The sequence below is a fragment of the Urocitellus parryii genome, chromosome 13 (assembly GCF_045843805.1).
Source record: "Urocitellus parryii isolate mUroPar1 chromosome 13, mUroPar1.hap1, whole genome shotgun sequence".
Classification (NCBI taxonomy): Eukaryota; Metazoa; Chordata; class Mammalia; order Rodentia; family Sciuridae; genus Urocitellus; species Urocitellus parryii.
The window spans coordinates 2,283,528-2,305,263 of NC_135543.1; the positions used below are offsets into that span (position 1 = coordinate 2,283,528).

A 21,736-nucleotide genomic window follows, 5' to 3' on the forward strand; every position below is an offset into this window, starting at 1 on the left:
TGGTCACGACAGTGCAGCTCATTCATGACCACAGTTTCTGTCCCTGACATTGGGCTTTGCTGTCGTTATCTTTATAACCTGAAATAGCTTACAGTGTTCTCAGATCAGCAAACTCTGGCAGAGGATGGCAGGTCAGCTGCTGTGAAGAGCCTGACTTCTGGGAAGAAGCACCCTTGGAAAGCAGTGGCGATGCAGGCATGTTTGAGGAATGGTGTCGGCTGGCGGTTTCCAGCTGTGCGCAGAGTTCTCAGTTCTGCACACAGCACTGACACACCTGACAGCGTGACGTCCGTCAGGGTGCGGAGCCGACACCCTGGAGTGCCTCCTGGAGCCCCTTCCCCAGACATGGCTTGACAGCTAGCATGGCTCAGACTCTGCCAGCATCAGGAGTCAGCTCCTATCAGGGTGCTGCAGTTGCTCAAAACTGTCAGACAGAAGCACCCAGGGCAGCAACACTTCTGTGCAGGCACGTCAGTGCATGGACCTGCTGTCTATATTTGCTGGCCCCAGTGAACACATGCTCCTTGTTGGATCTTCTGATGGAACACTGACTTCCGGAGCTATATCCACTGAGAACAGCTCCCAGTCCTTGTTGAATAAAAACTCCACTTTCACAGAGTTGGGTGCTAGTTACTGATAGTAAATGCCCATCAGAAAGGAAACAAGCATTCCTAAGGGTACTGCTGAATCCAGCAATGGAAAAGCCTGGAATTCTGTAGAAGAGCTTGTAGGCACAAGGTGAAAAAAGGCAGGCATCCAGCAGATGCTCTCAACCTGGCCCCTGGGTAGGCTGAATAGGCCAGCCAGCCCCCTGGAGCAGCTCACCCCAGGTTCCTCTGGACTGCTCCAGATATTCTCACCAGCCTCAATGTGTCCTACAAAAGCAAACTGGAGCTCACGTATTCCCTCTTTGCAGGTTTATCTGCCTAGAAGAAGCACCTGCTTAGATACATGCTCCAAGATGAAGGAGGTCCTCAGGAGGTCACTCCTCTCATTGGCCAGACCAGGCCATGTCTGAACCACAAGCACCCCATGGCCACGGATGCTCAGCCCTCTGCTTCACACGGGCAGCATGTGCTCAGACTCACGAAGAGAGCTACAGTGGCTGCCATGAGAAGCAGATTCTCCAGAGGAGCAACTTCAACGTTTCTTCACGTGTCTGCAGGAAGGAGCAAGTCACAGCATATTAGGAGTAGAGAGTGTAGAACCAGGGCTGGTTGCCATCATGCAAGGAGCAGTGGGACATGCAGATCCAAGGGCATAGAAGCGTTTGTCCCTCAAAATCAGCAGGATTCTCAGGAAGTACAGAGAGCCAAGGGGATCTGTTCACAAGCACATCACCTGATACCTTTAAAGTTAACCTCTTACCTGGCAGATGTGCAATGGCGCTGGTTCACCTGGCTATGCAGGAGTACTAAGAACAAGCCTCCACAATCATGGTCCAGGGTGCATCCAGCACCATCAGCAAGGACACAGTCACTCCATGGTGCCCAGAAGTCCTCCAGCACCATCAGCAAGGACAAAGGCCTTCCATGGTGCCCAGAAGTCATCCGGGACCATCAGCAAGGACACAGGCCCTCCATGGTGCCCAGAAGTCCTCCAGCATCATCAGCAAGGACAAAGGCCCTCTCTGGTGCCCAGAAGTCCTCCAGCATCATCAGAAAGGACACAGGCCCTCCATGGTGGCCCAGAAGTCATCCAGCATCATCAGAAAGGACACAGGCCCTCCACGGTGCCCAGAAGTCCTCCAGCACTATCAGCAAAGACACAGGCCCTCCATGGTGGCCCAGAAGTCATCCAGCATCATCAGAAAGGACACAGGCCCTCCACGGTGGCCCAGAAATCATCTAGCACCATCAGCAAGGACACAGGCCCTCCATGGTGGCCCAGAAGTCCTCCAAGCATCATCAGAAAGGACACAGGCCCTCCATGGTGGCCCAGAAGTCCTCCAGCATCATCAGAAAGGACACAGGCCCTCCATGGTGGCCCAGAAGTCATCCGGCACCATCAGGACACAGGCCCTCCATGGTGGCCCAGAAGTCCTCCAGCATCATCAGAAAGGACACAGGCCCTCCACAGTGCCCAGAAGTCCTCCAGCACTATCAGCAAAGACACAGGCCCTCCATGGTGGCCCAGAAGTCATCCAGCATCATCAGAAAGGACACAGGCCCTCCACGGTGGTCCAGAAATCATCCAGCACCATCAGCAAGGACACAGGCCCTCCATGGTGGCCCAGAAGTCCTCCAGCATCATCAGAAAGGACACAGGCCCTCCATGGTGGCCCAGAAGTCATCCAGCATCATCAGAAAGGACACAGGCCCTCCACGGTGCCCAGAAGTCATCCGGCACCATCAGGACACAGGCCCTCCATGGTGGCCCAGAAGTCATCCAGCATCATCAGAAAGGACACAGGCCCTCCATGGTGGCCCAGAAGTCCTCCAGCATCATCAGAAAGGACACAGGCCCTCCATGGTGCCCAGAAGTCCTCCAGCACCATCAGAAAGGACACAGGCCCTCCATGGTGCCCAGAAGTCCTCCAGCATCATCAGAAAGGACACAGGCCCTCCATGGTGCCCAGAAGTCATCCAGCACTATCAGCAAAGACACAGGCCCTCCATGGTTCCCAGAAGTCCTCCAGCATCATCAGAAAGGACACAGGCCCTCCATGGTGGTCCAGAAATCATCCAGCACCATCAGCAAGGACACAGGCCCTCCATGGTGGCCCAGAAGTCCTCCAGCACTATCAGCAAAGACACAGGCCCTCCACGGTGCCCAGAAGTCCTCCAGCATCATCAGAAAGGACACAGGCCCTCCATGGTGGTCCAGAAATCATCCAGCACCATCAGCAAGGACACAGGCCCTCCACGGTGCCCAGAAGTCATCCAGCACCATCAGCAAGGACACAGGCCCTCCATGGTGGCCCAGAAGTCCTCCAGCATCATCAGAAAGGACACAGGCCCTCCATGGTGCCCAGAAGTCCTCCAGCATCATCAGAAAGGACACAGGCCCTCCATGGTGGCCCAGAAGTCATCCGGCACCATCAGGACACAGGCCCTCCATGGTGCCCAGAAGTCCTCCAGCACTATCAGCAAAGACACAGGCCCTCCATGGTGGCCCAGAAGTCATCCAGCATCATCAGAAAGGACACAGGCCCTCCATGGTGCCCAGAAGTCCTCCAGCATCATCAGAAAGGACACAGGCCCTCCATGGTGGCCCAGAAGTCATCCGGCACCATCAGGACACAGGCCCTCCATGGTGGCCCAGAAGTCATCCGGCACCATCAGGACACAGGCCCTCCATGGTGCCCAGAAGTCATCCGGCACCATCAGCAAGGATACTGTCCTTTTATGCAAACCACTATACACATAACTCAGAATTTCTCAAGTGTTTCAGCTGTGACAGGCTAAAGTTTCAGAAAGTCACTAAAAGTATTCTCTCAGGGAATATCTGAGAGAAAATCTGAGGAGCACCTAATTTATAATCAGGAATTTTTCAACACTATTTCAAGGTTATTGCAATGATTTATTGAGAATCTCCAATAAAATGTGCATAACTTCCCCTAAATACAGATAGGTGACAACAAAAAATAGTTTCTTGCCTAATGACTCAAAAGTTGTACATAAAAAGGTCATGAAGGGTGAGGTGTAGCTCAGTCACAGAGCACTTGTCTAGCATGTCCAAGTGGTGGGTTAAATCCCTAGCACCAACACAGCACAGACATCCTGCCCTCTTAATTACTTTATCTGAAACTTTAAGTCGTGTCCTTCATAAAGACAGATCAGACAAAAATACTGTAGATATTTTTCATGAAAGTTTCACTTTCTTTTATGTATATGGACAATTTTAGATAAAATACAACTATCAAAACTAAAAATATCAATTTTTTTCTTGGGGGGGGATGGGGTACTGAGGATTGAACGTAGGGACACTCTACTCACTGAACTACATCTCCAGTCCTTTATATTTTTTTATTTTGAGGTAGGGCCTCATCAAGCTGGGCTCAAACTATGATTCCCTGCCTCAGCCTCCCAAGTGCCTGTAATTATAGGCACGCATCACACACCTAATTACAATCAGATTTATCTAAATTGTCTCAATGCCAGTGTGTATTCTACAATGGAATAAATTTAATTAAAATGAGTACTGGTAATATACAATTTTTACAAAAATGTACATAAAGTTTTATTTAGCAAAATTGAAAATTAAAAAAACAGCTGAGCAAATCCAATAATTCCTTAAAAAAAAGGACAAAAAGAGAAAGAAGGCAAAAAGATCACAGCCCAGATGGAACATGTGGTTTGTTTTACATTCATAAATTAACTACCATACTTCACACATTACAGATGAAAACAACATGAGAAAGCAACAGAGAAAAAGAAAGTATTTGATAATATTCACAGTCTTGAAGAAAAAACTGACCTCCTGGCAAACTGACAAAGGTGAGAATCTGTGGAAGCGGAAGGCACCTGAGAAGCCATCACAGAAAGCCAGGTGCAAGCTTGCAGCCCGGAGGCCTCCTCGCCCCCCACAGAGGGAAGCAGATCTGTCAGCACTGCCTCCACGAGAGGCCAGCTAGCCCAGCAAGAGGAGAAGTCACCGGGCTCCAGAACACCAGTGTCCACATGGAAAGCCCGACAACCTGCAGACGATCGCCACCATCAACAGAAGTCAAGAGGTTTCTGAATTCACAATCAGTATATGAAAGTCAATCACCTTTCCATACAGACAGGAAATGCAACCTGAAGATGACTCACAGCAATGGAAGAGATTAGGCCAAATGTAATGAAAGATTTACAAGACTTTAAGGAACCAAACGGTATCAACAGGAGGAAAAATACATTCTTGGATAAAGACCAAGTTAATCCTGAAGAGGATGAAAGATAAGCTCTGTCATACGGATTTTAAGAGAATGATGGGTAGTGTGCTGTTAACCGTAACCTAAGCTAACAGGTAAGTGGAACAGAACTGAGCCAGAACAAGACTCAACCTTAGCAGGGAAGGGCTGAGCTAACAGGTAAGTGGAACAGAACTGAGCCAGAACAAGACTCAACCTTAGCAGGGAAGGGCTGCCTCAGGGATAGTAAGTATACAACTGGCTTTTAAACCAAGAGCAAAAATGTTCTGGGGAAAAATTATACCCACACTGAACACATACAGACATTTTTCTTGTCATTATCCCCTAAATAATACAGTATACAAGTATTTACACCATATTTACATTGTGTTGGTATTATAAATAACCTAAAGACGGCCTAAGTGCACAATAGGACGTACACAGGTGATATGCAAACACTAGGCTGTCCTACATAAGGGATTTGGGCGCCCTTAGATTTTGGTACCTGTGGGACTAAGGAATCAGAACCCCCAGATTGCCAAGGATGACTGTACTTTTAAAAGCAGGTGATCCTGAAAGTGGCAGCATGCTGGGGCCATGTGCTGCAAGGTCAACAGCCTGTGACAGCACTCTACAATGACCAAAGCTCATAACAACAACCCCAAGATATCAAAAAACATGGAGCAAAACCATGCTAATCTAAAAAGACCAGAGTACCCATGTTCTGATGAGTTTCCACATAGAATGGCTACAACACACCATTCTTACACTTGCAAGAATAATCACCAGCTTCCCACTAGACCCCTCTCACCGTGATTCCTACATGGTCAATACTGAGATTTCTAGATGGTCAATACTGTTCTGCAGTAAACTCCAAATGTCACTGAAAATTCACCATGAGCTAGCTCATGACTATCAGCTGATAGTTAAAATTTGTTAAATTTTCAAATAATATACAGACCTCTTAATATAGCAAGGAAATTCTATGAGAAAATTGTTCTGACAAAACAATAAATCTAAAAACAGTGACTTTATGTAGTAGAGTCCATTCAATCTGGGAATGTAATCAAGAATAATTACAAGCTGTTAAGAAAACACTACAACTTCAGAGACAAGAACAGTCTTGCACGTGTCCTCCTGGGTGATCACATTCCGTCTTGGCAAGGCATTTCCAGACAAAACTCCTATATTGAAGGTGAACTGATCCCTGGGAAGTTTTAAACCAGAACACCTTCATGTAGAAACTGGAAACCATCACTCATCTCACCTCAGTTATCAGATTTAAAACCAGAAGGACTGGCTTTTTTTTTTTTTAACGTGTTTTGAATCATGTGTAAATTAATAGAAGAGCTCCCACTTGTTAGAACTCTGTGCACTTAACTTACTGAAGCATTTTGGAAACGAGGTAAGACAGGTGCAGGAGAGAAAACCGCCTCCAGCACTGTGGGCAGGAGGGGCCTCTCAGTAAGGCTCACCTTGGCACCTGTGGCGCCACTGCTATTTGGCATTTGTAGGAAGGAAAGTCCGGCCTTCAGGAAAGACTACTCCCCACTCAGTGGCCTACATCCAGGCAAGAGCATCTTTTGGGGGGTATTTGGTATTTAACCCAGGGGAACCTTTCCACTGAGCCACATGGTCATGTCCCCAGCCCTTTTTTATTTTGAGATATGGTCTTGCTGAGTTGTCCAGGCTCTCCTCAAACTTGCAATTCTCCTGTCTCAGCCTCGCCAGTCACTGGGATTACAGGTGTGCCCCATCTCTCCCACAGAACCTCTTTAATTTGGCACAACAACAAGAGTCAGCAGTACCTCATGAGAGGTACTACACAGGCTGTGTGTTTGCATAGCTCTCTGGCACAGACACCCGTGACCTGTAGGGCTACACTTCAGCTGATCACCGTGCACAGAAACACTCTCTCCCCACCTTTCCCCTCTGAATCCAAGAAACCCTTTTTCACTTGCGAGCAGTAGGCTAGATCAAGGGGCATGCGGGGCAAGAAAAGGCTTCCAAGTCATGTCACCAATGAGGAAATGTGCTCTGGAAAAGAAATGCCACCCAGTTGCCCCAAACTTGGCAGCAAGAAAGCATGCACTGCTCAGGGCATTGACGAGGTCTGCACAGTTCAGGACTCCCACAAGTGCCTGCTCCTGTGCAACAGCGCACTGAGCATCAGGGAATTCAGAGACGAAAGACTGACACCAGGACAGAGAGGGCTGGTCATCTACAAGGGGCATGCAGCTGCACCTCTACAGAGACCCCCAGGGAGAAGGCAAACATTGCCACTACCAGTGTTTAGTGAGGCAAGATGGGCAGGCACTGTGTAGGGCTTCCAGAGGTGGCATGTGGAGGGGTAGCACTGAGGCTGGCCTGGAGAGACCATCAGGGTACAGAAGGAAGGCGAAGAGCAAGATATTCTAGTGTCAAAAAACCTCAGAAGCGGGGTGTTTGGGAAATGAAGGAGTGTCTGCAGACAGCAGCAACCCACATCACTCAAGCTCACAGCCAGAACAGTGGAGGGGAGCCTGTGGCCCAGAGACAGGTGACCGAGGACCAAGCCAACAAGTGGAGGTGGCAGGAGGGCTCAGGTGGACGAGGGCCGGGGCAGCACGGGGGTAATGAGGAGGACGCACCTGTCAGGAGCTCAGGACAAGGGAGCAGCAGGCCAGAGCCACGGGGAGCAATGGGTCTGAGTCTCAGGAGCTTATGGCGGCAGAGAACAGGCAGCCCTGAGCTCAAGCTCCAGAAACCAAAGGCAGGAGAAGAGGTCGCCTGGGTTCCATCCTCTCCCATTTTCAGTACTGACTGACCACAGCTAGATCTGAAACGCCTCGAGCATGCCACCTCCAGAGGGGAAGGGTACAACTCTCCTAACGCAAGCACATGCTCCCCCACGCTCCTCAAAGAAAAGCCTACAGAATTACCAGGCAGAAACGGAGACTTCTTCTTTATAGCTTTCTTCTCTTTTTTATCCAACTTCTCAGGGCTTTCTGGCCCTTTCTCTGGCCCCGTGTCCGTGGGGTCTGCTTGCCCGGGGGACGCGCTGGCAGCATCGGGGCTCCCGGTTGGCCCTGTGGACGTCTTGGTGTGGCTGCAGTCGCTGGGCGGAGCTGCAACTGGAAGTGAAGACAGCCCACTGTTTTCTAAGGCTTGCTGGGACAGAAGAGAACTAGAAGGTTAGACGGCGGCAGCCACACCTGCCGCCACTCAATCCCACAGTGCCACACAGCTCACCCAGAGTCTAACTGCACTCTGAGAACTCATCCTACAACTCAAGCACTTAGTCACCAGAGGCCTCCAACTCTCCCAGACTGTAATGTCCCTTTTGATTTCTGACACCTCACCCCCTACCCACCAGCAGTCACATCTCTTAATTAAAGAGAAATAACATCATCAATCGACCGACTTTCAGAAGCTTACCTCAGACAACCCAGGTGGTCTCTGAGCAGGCCTGGGGCTCTACCTCAGGGCATGAGGACACTCAGGTGGTATCCTAAGGTTCCCTATCACCTTGGCCCACTTCTCCCCACCAGGTACAGGGAAGAAGCTGGCTTAACAGAAGAGGAAGAGGAGGAGGAGGACCACTTTTACTCTTTTAGAGCAAAAAACAGGGTTTTCAATGTTTTTAATGTATTAATGAGTGGATCACCTGGGATTCTACACTGTCCATGGGCCTCAAAACAGCATGCACTTCTCACTGTCTCCTCCTCCAGTGCCCACGTGCAGCCAGGTGCCTTCACTCAGGCAAGCCTGCCTGCCCACCTGGCACCGTGACCCTAGTTTCTGATAGCACTCAGGTGGAAACCTCAGGCAGGCAGGCAAATGTGCTTCACCTGTAGAATGTCCTGGTTGATGCCCACTGTGATGCTCAGCTGCTGCCCGGGCTGTGGGGACTGGTGGGACTCCACAGGCCCTGGCTCTGAGAGTTCCAGAAGCTGCTGGATGACATCCGTCACGGCCTGAGAGTTCTGCTGGCTTGAGGCTGCGGAGGCCTGGGTGTCCGTCTGCTGCAGAGGCAAGGTCTGAAACAGCGTGGCCTGGAATGCAGCAATACAGTCAGGAGAAACAAGGCTTTCCAACTTCAACAGAAGAAACAGTCACACACACTGTCCTCAAGAGCACTAACATCTAGTAGAACCCTGACGTTAGAAAGAGAGACATTCTGTCTATGCACGCTAATCAACTCTTAAATTATAATGCAAAGATAAATAATATTCAATAATTATCAATCACACTGATGGTAGGAGTTGTAATTCCATGAATAACTGACATTTCATCTCACTCTAATGAGTTCAGATGGTATCATCTACTATTATTCTGAAGTTTAAAAAGATTGACTTTCACTGATTAACAAAAAAAGCAACACCTTATCTCCAGAGAAAAACCTCCACAGACCCTTTCTGGTACTAATACAAATTTCATGTTCAATGTTAAAGGTTGTACTTAAAATGACAGATTTTAGTTAAAAAAATAAATAAATAAGCAATCCCCTGATTCCCAAGTCCCTAAACTTACCGTGATGACGTGCGCGGTCCCCGCAGAGCTCGTGGGATTCGGGGGCCCCCCCATGTGCATCTTACTGATGTGCGTATTCAGGCTGCCGAGGCTCTTGAATACACAGCTACATGCTGTACAGTTGTAGGTAGGACCACTCTTGACCTGACAGAAAAGGAGAAAAAGTTGTTTTGAAAAGTATATTTAAATTATAGCAAGTCATAATTTATTATTCCATTCAAAATGATAAAAAACAAGCCTTCAACATTGTTCTTTCTTTTGAAGTAGACAGCTATAGAATCAATGACCCAACTCTTTGATATTGAGATTAACTGAAATTGTAGTCTTTGTACATGAGAAATGGCTCAAGTTAAGAAACATGCTTTTCATTTATTGTAATTTAATAAAAAATAAAACATCTAACATGTTTTCAGTTTCTTAAACAGCTGAACATAATGTTCAATAATGAAGGTTAGAGAGAAACATGACTGAAAAACGAGTTTTCGAGGGCCTTAGATGCAGGTTGAGAAGAAGGACCACAATGTGTACATTTTTCATCACCAATTTTGATATTCATTATCAAGGACTAATTTTTAGAACAACAGTAAAGCTAGAAACAGACCATAGAGAGTAATAAAAATAAGAACGCCTGTGAATAGAGAAAGCATCCAAAACATTCACTATTACTAAAACCCCCGTGAGTTACCATTAGTGAGGAAGGCTTGCTTGAAAACTCACTGGCCCAGCTGAATGTGAGGAAGAACCTCCACTCTATTTCTGGCACCTCACCAAGAACCAAATTTAAGGACTGGATAATAGTCACACTCTGCAGAGGCCACTCTGGAACAGCCCACCCCAGCACAGGGCTCAGGGCATCCTCAAGAGGCACAGGCCAGTCCCTGCCCACTGCAGGGCTCTCTATATGAGGGGCACAGGGCATCCTTCAGCACTGTCCCGAGCTCCAGGGAGGCATCCCCCAAGCCACAGACAACAGCGATCCCCAGCAACACAAGAGGAGGACTCCAGGCCCCAGAAAACTCCCAGGCCAGGCTTCCCAGGCCAACCCAGGCCGACGTCACACGCCCTTCTACTGCCTCTAGGCCTTGGATAACAAAGATTTTTTAAAAATAATTTATTGATTTTGGAATTCAATAAATTATGTTTTAAAAATAATTTGTTATTATTTTTGTGATTATAAAATTATATTTTAATGTGATTATAAAACTACGTGAAGTATATAGGGTTTTTAAACTTAAAATTCCATTTTCTTCATTTTAGATTTTATTCTGCTATTCTATAATCAAAGACAATTTCTACCTTTGTTTTATTATGTTTTTATTAACTCCCTAGTCATTTAAGAGGTGCCTATGGTTTAACTCCAAGGAAAAATTAAAAAGATAAATATTTACTTTTTAAAATACAGTCGTTTTCATTGCTCAAGATGTTTCGTGGACTAAATTTATCCATAACAAAAGTATTTGTGTTGCTTAAATATTTCTTTATATTCTACAGTAATAAGAGACCAGATCATGACAATTAGTAAGAGCAAAGGTTATCCTACTTAACAAAAGTAATGCCAGAGAATCTGCAAATCACTGGGACCCAAAGACAAGGGGGACGTAGTCACAGTGGATGGAACATGCAGAAAGGCAGAGCCAGCAGCACAGGCTGGAGAGCCTCTGCAGGCCACAGGCCATGCTCACGTTAAGGGATGTCAGCAACAGGAACACTGCTTTCTTCCTCTCAACTTTATATTTTGTCTTTCAGATTCTTAACTTACTGTATCTATATTTTGAGTTCACTAAAGGGATGACAGACATTGTTTGGCTAATAGATCTTAACTAACAAAGATATTATGATTATTTTCAGATACTTATCCATCTAAGGTTCCACATACATTTTTACCTATTTATCCAAAAAGTTCCAATACACATTTCTTCTAAAACAGGTTGCTCAGCACAAACTCACTCTGCAATTCTAAACAATGGTTCACCCTTAAGGCAAGGTGTCTCCCACAGGCTGTGCAACCCCCAGATGCATGCTCACCTCTGAGTGAACTCTCTGCACGTGGGACTGGAGATTCCCCTTCTGAGAAAAGGCAGCAGGGCAAAAGGCACAGGCATGGGGCTTCTCGCCCGTATGCTTGATCATGTGGGTCTGCAATGCCCCCTTCTGGTTGAAAGCTTTTCCACACTCGCTGCATTTAAATGGCCTTTCACCTAGATGGGGAGGAAAAGGACCACTGTGTGAGCATCTTAGGACTGCAAAGAGACACACACAAGCTACCTAAAATCGAGTCCCCAAACCTCTCTCTCCAGCCAAAACTGCTTCCCGAAATTCTACACTCAGACACACAACTGTCTTTTCAATATATCAAAGTGTAACACGTCCCAAACAGAACCTCTGACCATCGCCCAAAAGCTCCAGGGCAACCCTCCGACCAAGTCCATCCTCCTGGGGCCTGGCATCCTGCCTGAGGATCCTCTTGGGCCCACACTCCCTGCCAGCAACTTCTTCTGGTTCTGCCCTCTGCACAGCCCCATGGATGCACTGCCGCTCCGTGGCCTGCAGGGGCTGCCCTCAGCTCAGCAGATGAAGGAGCCCTTTCTAGAACTGAGCCAGGGCTAATTGGCTGGGGCCCAATGCCTGCGCTCACTCCTCAGTCTCTGGCTGATACCCCAGCGTAACAGGCAGCTCCAGTCTTGACCTGAGATTTGGTCTGGAGCATCCATCCCAGGACTCACAGGCTCACTCCCTCATGTTCTTTGGCCCTAGTACAAAATCACCTTCTCAGGGATGGCTTTTCAGCTTCTTGGAATGCTGTCCTGGGAATGCCGAACCCCTCCCCCTTCCCCATCCCCTCCAGCACATGGCTCTTCACATCCTATTCTTATCCATCTTCCTTTGCTAGAATACATGCTCCAGGAAAGCCCAGGCTTTGTCTGTTTTGCACAGGACTCCACCTTCAGTTCCTAAAACAGTACCTGACACAGATTAACACTCAACAAACATTCTCTGAAGAATGATTAAAAGGAAAAATGAGGTACGTTAAAACCCAGTTGCAAACTAGTTTAATTTCAGATCTCACTAAGGACTCATTCCCTAGTAAGTATAGAAGAGCTAATTCAGAAATAACATCAGAGAGCTGTGTGCAGTGGCACACGCCTGTAATTCCCCTGCTCAGGAGGCTGAGGCAAGAGGACTGCAAATTCAAAGCCAACCTCATCAATTACTGAGGCCCATAAGCAACTGAACAAGACCCTGTCTCTAAACAAAAAATAAAAAAGGGCTGGGAATGTAGGGTCAGTGGCTAAGCACCATGGGTTAGGTCCCCAGCGTGAGCGCGCACACACACACACACACACAAAGAAGAAATAACACCAGAGGACTCTGCTACTCTGAGCAAGTCTCAGGGTTAATTAGGTAACTAAATGAGACAGCACAACCTTAGAGATATGGCTGGGACAGGAGGCAGCCTTCCCCCACCCGGGGACATGCTGGGGACGAGGGGCAGCAACTAGGAACCGGGTGCTGGCCACGGGTGAACCTGGTGGTCACAGGCAAACTTGGTGAAGACATCCTTCCTGTTCCAGGTCTAAGTGCTGAGAGGCTCCCCACCTTCACGGGATGGGACCTGGGCGGCACACCCAGGCCCGAGGAGCAGTCTACCAGGAGGCCACTGCATCCCATCGCAGGCACCCTGAGGCACACCACTGGAGATAGCAAGCCCAGACCACCTTGTCCTTTCCTGAGACCACTGCAGTGATCACCACCACCTCCTTCCAGGGCCAGCCTGGGTGAGCTCAGGAAGCGGGCCAACCTGAGCCTGCCAGAGGATGGACATGCTGCCCCCCAGTCCTCCAGGCAGCCCAGAGGACAGGAAGAGCATATGTGTGGTGAAGGTGTGGACAGGCATGTGCGTGGACCTCTGGTGTGAGGATACTTATGACATGTATTCACGAAGGCAATCTGAAAGGGGCAGACACTGAACTGTTGAAGGCATCTGAGGGTGGCTTGAGGATTCTACCTGGCTCCACTCTGTGGAAGGTATATGACGCATTCAAACTATTTTTTGTTAATTAAAACTTTAAGAGAGATAAAATAAAATTTAATTTCTACAAATACAAATGCACTACCTACCTTTACAAAGATTTACGTTCTCTCTCCCTTGCACTACAGGATAAACACAAGCTGCTACTCTGAAAATACCCACTTGGTCCCCACATAAACAAGCTCTGACATCTGAACCATTCCAAGACACAACAGGCGCTCACTAAAACCCTGGGGAGGGAAGAATAACCCGAACAACAGCCCCTAGGCAGGTGTAAGGGCCGTGCTCTGGCACTGTGAAGGGCGCTCCAGGCAGGACAGCAAAGGGCTACTCTGCCCACTCACGTTAAGTATCCACAGGCTTGTCCTCGTCTTCCCACTGACTCCGTCGCACCCACCGTGTCTCCCCACTGACTGTGTCTCACCCACTGACTGTGTCTCCCCACTGACTCCGTCTCACCCACTGACTCCGTCTCACCCACTGTCTCTTACCCACTGACTCCGTCTTACCCATTGTCTCTGTCTTACCCACTGTCTCTTACCCCCTGACTCCGTCTTACCCACTGTCTCTTACCCACTACTCCGTCTCACCCACTGACTCCGTCTCACCCACTGACTGTGTCTTACCCACTGACTCCGTCTCACCCACTGACTGTGTCTTACCCACTGACTCCGTCTCACCCACTGACTGTGTCTTACCCACTGACTCTGTCTCACCCACTGACTCCGTCTCACCCACTGACTGTGTCTTACCCACTGACTCTGTCTCACCCACTGACTCCGTCTCACCCACTGACTCCGTCTTACCCACTGTCTCTCACCCACTGACTCTGTCTTACCCACTGACTCTGTCTTACCCACTGACTCCGTCTCACCCACTGACTCTGTCTCACCCACTGTCTCTGTCTCACCCACTGACTGTCTTCCCACTGACTCTGTCTTACCCACTGTCTCTTACCCACTGACTCTGTCTTACCCACTGACTCCGTCTCACCCACTGACTCTGTCTCACCCACTGTGTCTCACCCACTGTCTCTGTCTCACCCACTGACTGTCTTCCCACTGACTGTGTCTTACCCACTGTCTCTTACCCACTGACTCCGTCTCACCCACTGACTGTGTCTTACCCACTGACTCTGTCTCACCCACTGACTCCGTCTCACCCACTGACTGTGTCTTACCCACTGACTCTGTCTCACCCACTGACTCCGTCTCACCCACTGACTGTGTCTCACCCACTGACTCCGTCTCACCCACTGACTCCGTCTTACCCACTGTCTCTCACCCACTGACTCTGTCTTACCCACTGACTCTGTCTTACCCACTGACTCCGTCTCACCCACTGACTCTGTCTCACCCACTGTCTCTGTCTCACCCACTGACTGTCTTCCCACTGACTCTGTCTTACCCACTGTCTCTTACCCACTGACTCTGTCTTACCCACTGACTCCGTCTCACCCACTGACTCTGTCTCACCCACTGTGTCTCACCCACTGTCTCTGTCTCACCCACTGACTGTCTTCCCACTGACTGTGTCTTACCCACTGTCTCTTACCCACTGACTCCGTCTCACCCACTGACTGTGTCTTACCCACTGACTCTGTCTCACCCACTGACTCCGTCTCACCCACTGACTGTGTCTCACCCACTGACTGTGTCTGACCCACTGACTCCGTCTGACCCACTGACTCCGTCTGACCCACTGACTCCGTCTCACCCACCGACTCCGTCTCACCCACCGACTCTGTCTCACCAACTGACTGTGTCTCACCCACTGACTGTGTCTCACCCACTGGCTCCGTCTCACCCACTGGCTCCGTCTCACCCACTGACTCCGTCTCACCCACTGACTCCGTCTCACCCACTGACTCCGTCTCACCCACTGACTGTGTCTCACCCACTGTCTCTGTCTCACCCACTGACTGTGTCTCACCCACTGTCTCTGTCTTACCCACTGTCTCTTACCCACTGACTCCGTCTAACCCACTGACTGTGTCTTACCCACTGACTCTGTCTCACCCACTGACTCCGTCTCACCCACTGACTGTGTCTCACCCACTGAATCCGTCTCACCCACTGACTCCGTCTCACCCACTGTGTCTTACCCACTGACTCTGTCTCACCCACTGACTCCGTCTCACCCACTGACTGTGTCTTACCCACTGACTCTGTCTCACCCACTGACTCCGTCTCACCCACTGACTGTGTCTCACCCACTGACTCCGTCTCACCCACTGACTCCGTCTCACCCACTGACTCCGTCTCACCCACTGACTGTGTCGCACCCACTGACTCCGTCTTACCCACTGTCTCTGTCTCACCCACTGACTGTCTTCCCACTGACTCTGTCTTACCCACTGTCTCTTACCCACTGACTCTGTCTTACCCACTGACTCCGTCTCACCCACTGACTCTGTCTCACCCACTGTCTCTGTCTCACCCACTGACTGTCTTCCCACTGACTCTGTCTAACCCACTGTCTCTTACCCACTGACTCTGTCTTACCCACTGACTCCGTCTCACCCACTGACTCTGTCTCACCCACTATGTCTCACCCACTCTCTCTATCTCACCCACTGTCTTCCCACTGACTGTGTCTTACCCACTGTCTCTTACCCACTGACTCCGTCTCACCCACTGACTCCGTCTCACCCACTGACTGTGTCTTACCCACTGACTCTGTCTCACCCACTGACTCCGTCTCACCCACTGACTGTGTCTTACCCACTGACTCCGTCTCACCCACTGACTCCGTCTCACCCACTGACTGTGTCTCACCCACTGACTGTGTCTCACCCACTGACTGTGTCTCACACACTGGCTCCGTCTCACCCACTGGCTCCGTCTCACCCACTGACTGTGTCTCACCCACTGACTCCGTCTCACCCACTGACTGTGTCTCACCCACTGACTGTGTCTCACCCACTGGCTCCGTCTCACCCACTGGCTCCGTCTTACACACTGACTCCAACTTACCCACTGACTCCGTCTCACCCACTGTGTCTCACCCACTGTCTCTGTCTCACCCACTGGCTGTGTCTCAACCACTGGCTCCGTCTCACCCACTGGCTCCGTCTCACCCACTGGCTCCGTCTCACCCACTGACTGTGTCTCACCCACTGTCTCTGTCTTACCCACTGTCTCTTACCCACTGACTCCGTCTCACCCACTGACTGTGTCTCACCCACTGACTGTGTCTCACCCACTGTCTCTGTCTCACCCACTGACTGTGTCTCACCCACTGACTGCGTCTTACCCACTGACTCCGTCTCACCCACTGACTGTGTCTCACCCACTGACTGTGTCTCACCCACTGACTGTGTCTCACCCACTGACTCCGTCTCACCCACTGTGTCTTACCCACTGACTCCGTCTCACCCACTGACTCCGTCTCACCCACTGACTGTGTCTTACCCACTGACTCCGTCTCACCCACTGACTCTGTCTCACCCACTGACTCCGTCTCACCCACTGACTCCGTCTCACCCACTGACTGTGTCTCACCCACTGACTCCGTCTCACCCACTGACTCCGTCTCACCCACTGAGTGTGTCTCACCCACTGACTCCGTCTTACCCACTGTCTCTCACCCACTGACTCCGTCTCACCCACTGACTGTGTCTTACCCACTGACTCTGTCTTACCCACTGACTCCGTCTCACCCACTGACTCTGTCTCACCCACTGTCTCTGTCTCACCCACTGACTGTCTTCCCACTGACTCTGTCTTACCCACTGTCTCTTACCCACTGACTCTGTCTTACCCACTGACTCCGTCTCACCCACTGACTCTGTCTCACCCACTGTGTCTCACCCACTGTCTCTGTCTCACCCACTGTCTTCCCACTGACTGTGTCTTACCCACTGTCTCTTACCCACTGACTCCGTCTCACCCACTGACTCCGTCTCACCCACTGACTGTGTCTCACCCACTGACTCCGTCTCACCCACTGACTCCGTCTCACCCACTGACTGTGTCTCACCCACTGACTCCGTCTCACCCACTGACTCCGTCTCACCCACTGACTGTGTCTCACCCACTGACTGTGTCTCACCCACTGACTGTGTCTCACCCACTGACTGTGTCTCACACACTGGCTCCGTCTCACCCACTGACTGTGTCTCACCCACTGACTCTGTCTCACCCACTGACTGTGTCTCACCCACTGGCTGTGTCTCAACCACTGGCTGTGTCTCACCCACTGGCTCCGTCTCACCCACTGGCTCCATCTCACCCACTGACTCCGTCTCACCCACTGACTGTGTCTCACCCACTGACTGTGTCTCACCCACTGTCTCTGTCTCACCCACTGACTGTGTCTCACCCACTGACTCCGTCTCACCCACTGACTCCGTCTCACCCACTGACTGTGTCTCACCCACTGACTGTGTCTCACCCACTGACTCCGACTCACCCACTGACTGTGTCTCACCCACTGACTGTGTCTCACCCACTGACTGTGTCTCACCCACTGACTCCGTCTCACCCACTGACTCCGTCTCACCCACTGACTGTGTCTCACCCACTGACTCCGTCTCACCCACTGACTCCGACTCACCCACTGACTCCGTCTCACCCACTGACTGTGTCTCACCACTGACTGTGTCTCACCCACTGACTGTGTCTCACCCACTGGCTCCGTCTCACCCACTGACTCCGTCTCACCCACTGACTCCGTCTCACCCACTGACTGTGTCTCACCCACTGGCTCCGTCTCACCCACTGACTGTGTCTCACCCACTGGCTCCGTCTCACCCACTGACTCTGTCTCACCCACTGACTCTGTCTCACCCACTGACTCTGTCTCACCCACCGACTGTGTCTGGCCCACCGACTCCGTCTGACCCACCGACTCCGTCTCACCCACCGACTCCGTCTCACCCACTGACTCTGTCTCACCAACTGACTGTGTCTCACCCACTGACTGTGTCTCACCCACTGGCTCCGTCTCACCCACTGGCTCCGTCTCACCCACTGGCTCCGTCTCACCCACTGACTCCGTCTCACCCACTGACTCCGTCTCACCCACTGACTGTGTCTCACCCACTGTCTCTGTCTCACCCACTGACTGTGTCTCACCCACTGTCTCTGTCTTACCCACTGTCTCTTACCCACTGACTCCGTCTCACCCACTGACTCCGTCTCACCCACTGACTGTGTCTCACCCACTGACTGTGTCTCACCCACTGACTGTGTCTCACCCACTGACTCCGTCTCACCCACTGACTCCGTCTCACCCACTGTGTCTTACCCACTGACTCCGTCTCACCCACTGACTCCGTCTCACCCACTGACTGTGTCTTACCCACTGACTCTGTCTCACCCACTGACTCCGTCTCACCCACTGACTGTGTCTCACCCACTGACTCCGTCTCACCCACTGACTCCGTCTCACCCACTGACTCCGTCTCACCCACTGACTGTGTCTTACCCACTGACTCCGTCTCACCCACTGACTCCGTCTCACCCACTGACTGTGTCTTACCCACTGACTCTGTCTCACCCACTGACTCCGTCTCACCCACTGACTCCGTCTCACCCACTGACTCCGTCTCACCCACTGACTGTGTCTCACCCACTGACTCCGTCTTACCCACTGTCTCTGTCTCACCCACTGACTGTGTCTCACCCACTGACTGTGTCTCACCCACTGACTGTGTCTCACCCACTGACTCCGTCTCACCCACTGACTCTGTCTCACCCACTGTCTCTGTCTCACCCACTGACTGTCTTCCCACTGACTCTGTCTTACCCACTGACTCCGTCTCACCCACTGACTGTGTTTACCCACTGACTCCGTCTCACCCACTGACTCCGTCTCACCCACTGACTCTGTCTCACCCACTGTCTCTGTCTCACCCACTGACTGTCTTCCCACTGACTCTGTCTTACCCACTGTCTTTTACCCACTGACTCTGTCTTACCCACTGACTCCGTCTCACCCACTGACTGTGTTTACCCACTGACTCCGTCTCACCCACTGACTCCGTCTCACCCACTGACTCTGTCTCACCCACTGTCTCTGTCTCACCCACTGACTGTCTTCCCACTGACTCTGTCTTACCCACTGTCTTTTACCCACTGACTCTGTCTTACCCACTGACTCCGTCTCACCCACTGACTCTGTCTCACCCACTATGTCTCACCCACTCTCTCTGTCTCACCCACTGTCTTCCCACTGACTGTGTCTTACCCACTGTCTCTTACCCACTGACTTCGTCTCACCCACTGACTCCGTCTCACCCACTGACTGTGTCTCACCCACTGACTCTGTCTCACCCACTGACTCCGTCTCACCCACTGACTGTGTCTTACCCACTGACTCCGTCTCACCCACTGATTCCGTCTCACCCACTGACTCCGTCTCACCCACTGACTGTGTCTCACCCACTGACTCTGTCTCACCCACTGACTCCGTCTCACCCACTGACTGTGTCTTACCCACTGACTCCGTCTCACCCACTGATTCCGTCTCACCCACTGACTGTGTCTCACCCACTGACTGTGTCTCACCCACTGACTGTGTCTCACACACTGACTGTGTCTCACCCACTGGCTCCGTCTCACCCACTGACTGTGTCTCACCCACTGACTCCGTCTCACCCACTGACTGTGTCTCACCCACTGACTGTGTCTCACCCACTGACTGTGTCTCACCCAATGACTGTGTCTCACCCACTGGCTCCGTCTCACCCACTGGCTCCGTCTTACACACTGACTCCGACTTACCCACTGTCTCCGTCTCACCCACTGTGTCTCACCCACTGTCTCTGTCTCACCCACTGGCTGTGTCTCACCCACTGGCTCCGTCTCACCCACTGGCTCCGTCTCACCCACTGGCTCCGTCTCACCCACTGACTGTGTCTTACCCACTGTCTCTGTCTTACCCACTGTCTCTTACCCACTGACTCCGTCTCACCCACTGACTGTGTCTTACCCACTGACTCTGTCTCACCCACTGACTCCGTCTCACCCACTGACTCCGTCTCACCCACTGACTGCGTCTCACCCACTGACTCCGTCTCACCCACTGACTCCGTCTCACCCACTGACTGTGTCTTACCCACTGACTCCGTCTCACCGACTGACTGTGTCTCACCCACTGACTGTGTCTCACCCACTGACTGTGTCTCACCCACTGACTGTGTCTCACCCACTGGCTCCGTCTCACCCACTGACTCTGTCTCACCCACTGACTCCGTCTCACCCACTGACTCCGTCTCACCCACTGACTATGTCTCACCAACTGTCTCTGTCTCACCCACTGACTGTGTCTCACCCACTGACTCCGTCTCACCCACTGACTCTGTCTCACCCACTGACTGTGTCTCACCCACTGACTGTGTCTCACCCACTGGCTCCGTCTCACCCACTGACTCTGTCTCACCCACTGACTGTGTCTTACCCACTGACTCCGACTTACCCACTGACTCCGTCTCACCCACTGACTCTGTCTTACCCACTGACTCCGTCTCACCCACTGACTGTGTCTCACCCACTGACTCCGTCTCACCCACTGACTCTGTCTCAACCACTGACTTTGTCTCACCCACTGACTGTGTCTCACCCACTGGCTCCGTCTCACCCACTGACTGTGTTTCACCCACTGGCTCCGTCTCACCCACTGACTGTGTCTTACCCACTGACTCCGTCTCACCCACTGTGTCTCCCCACTGGCTCTGTCTCACCCACTGACTGTGTCTCACCCACTGTCTCTGTCTCACCCACTGACTGTGTCTCACCCACTGACTGTGTCTCACCCACTGTCTCTTACCCACTGTCTCTGTCTCACCCACTGACTGTGTCTCACCCACTGTCTCTTACCCACTGTCTCTGTCTTACCCACTGTCTCTTACCCACTGACTCTGTCTCACCCACTGACTGTGTCTCACACACTGACTGTGTCTCACCCACTGACTCCGTCTCACCCACTGACTCCGTGTCACCCACTGACTGTGTCTCACCCACTGACTGTGTCTCACCCAATGACTGTGTCTCACCCACTGACTCTGTCTCACCCACTGACTCTGTCTCACCCACTGACTGTGTCTCACCCACTGACTGTGTCTCACCCACTGGCTCCGTCTCACCCACTGACTGTGTCTCACCCACCGACTCCGTCTCACCCACTGACTCTGTCTCACCCACTGACTGTGTCTCACCCACTGACTGTGTCTCACCCACTGGGTCCGTCTCACCCACTGACTGTGTCTCACCCACTGACTGTGTCTCACCCACTGACTCCGTCTCACCCACTGGCTCTGTCTCACCCACTGACTCTGTCTTACCCACTGACTCTGTCTTACCCACTGACTCCTTCTCACCCACTGTCTCTGTCTCACCCACTGACTCTGTCTCACC

The 21,736-nt window shown here is 51.2% G+C and overlaps 1 protein-coding gene across 3 annotated transcripts in view; it reads right to left on the reverse strand.

The window, feature by feature from the left end:
* The window catches only part of Znf236 (zinc finger protein 236), a 123,165-nt gene that overhangs the window by 63,102 nt on the left and 38,327 nt on the right, over positions 1 to 21,736 (reverse strand). For all 3 annotated transcript variants that reach the window (XM_077792167.1, XM_077792165.1, XM_077792166.1), the window contains exons 6-9: positions 11,372 to 11,544; positions 9,347 to 9,490; positions 8,665 to 8,868; positions 7,756 to 7,984 (exon numbers count right to left, since the gene is read on the reverse strand). In XM_077792167.1, coding sequence (XP_077648293.1) covers positions 7,756 to 7,984; positions 8,665 to 8,868; positions 9,347 to 9,490; positions 11,372 to 11,544 — 750 coding nt within the window. The remainder of the gene's footprint in view (positions 1 to 7,755; positions 7,985 to 8,664; positions 8,869 to 9,346; positions 9,491 to 11,371; positions 11,545 to 21,736) is intronic.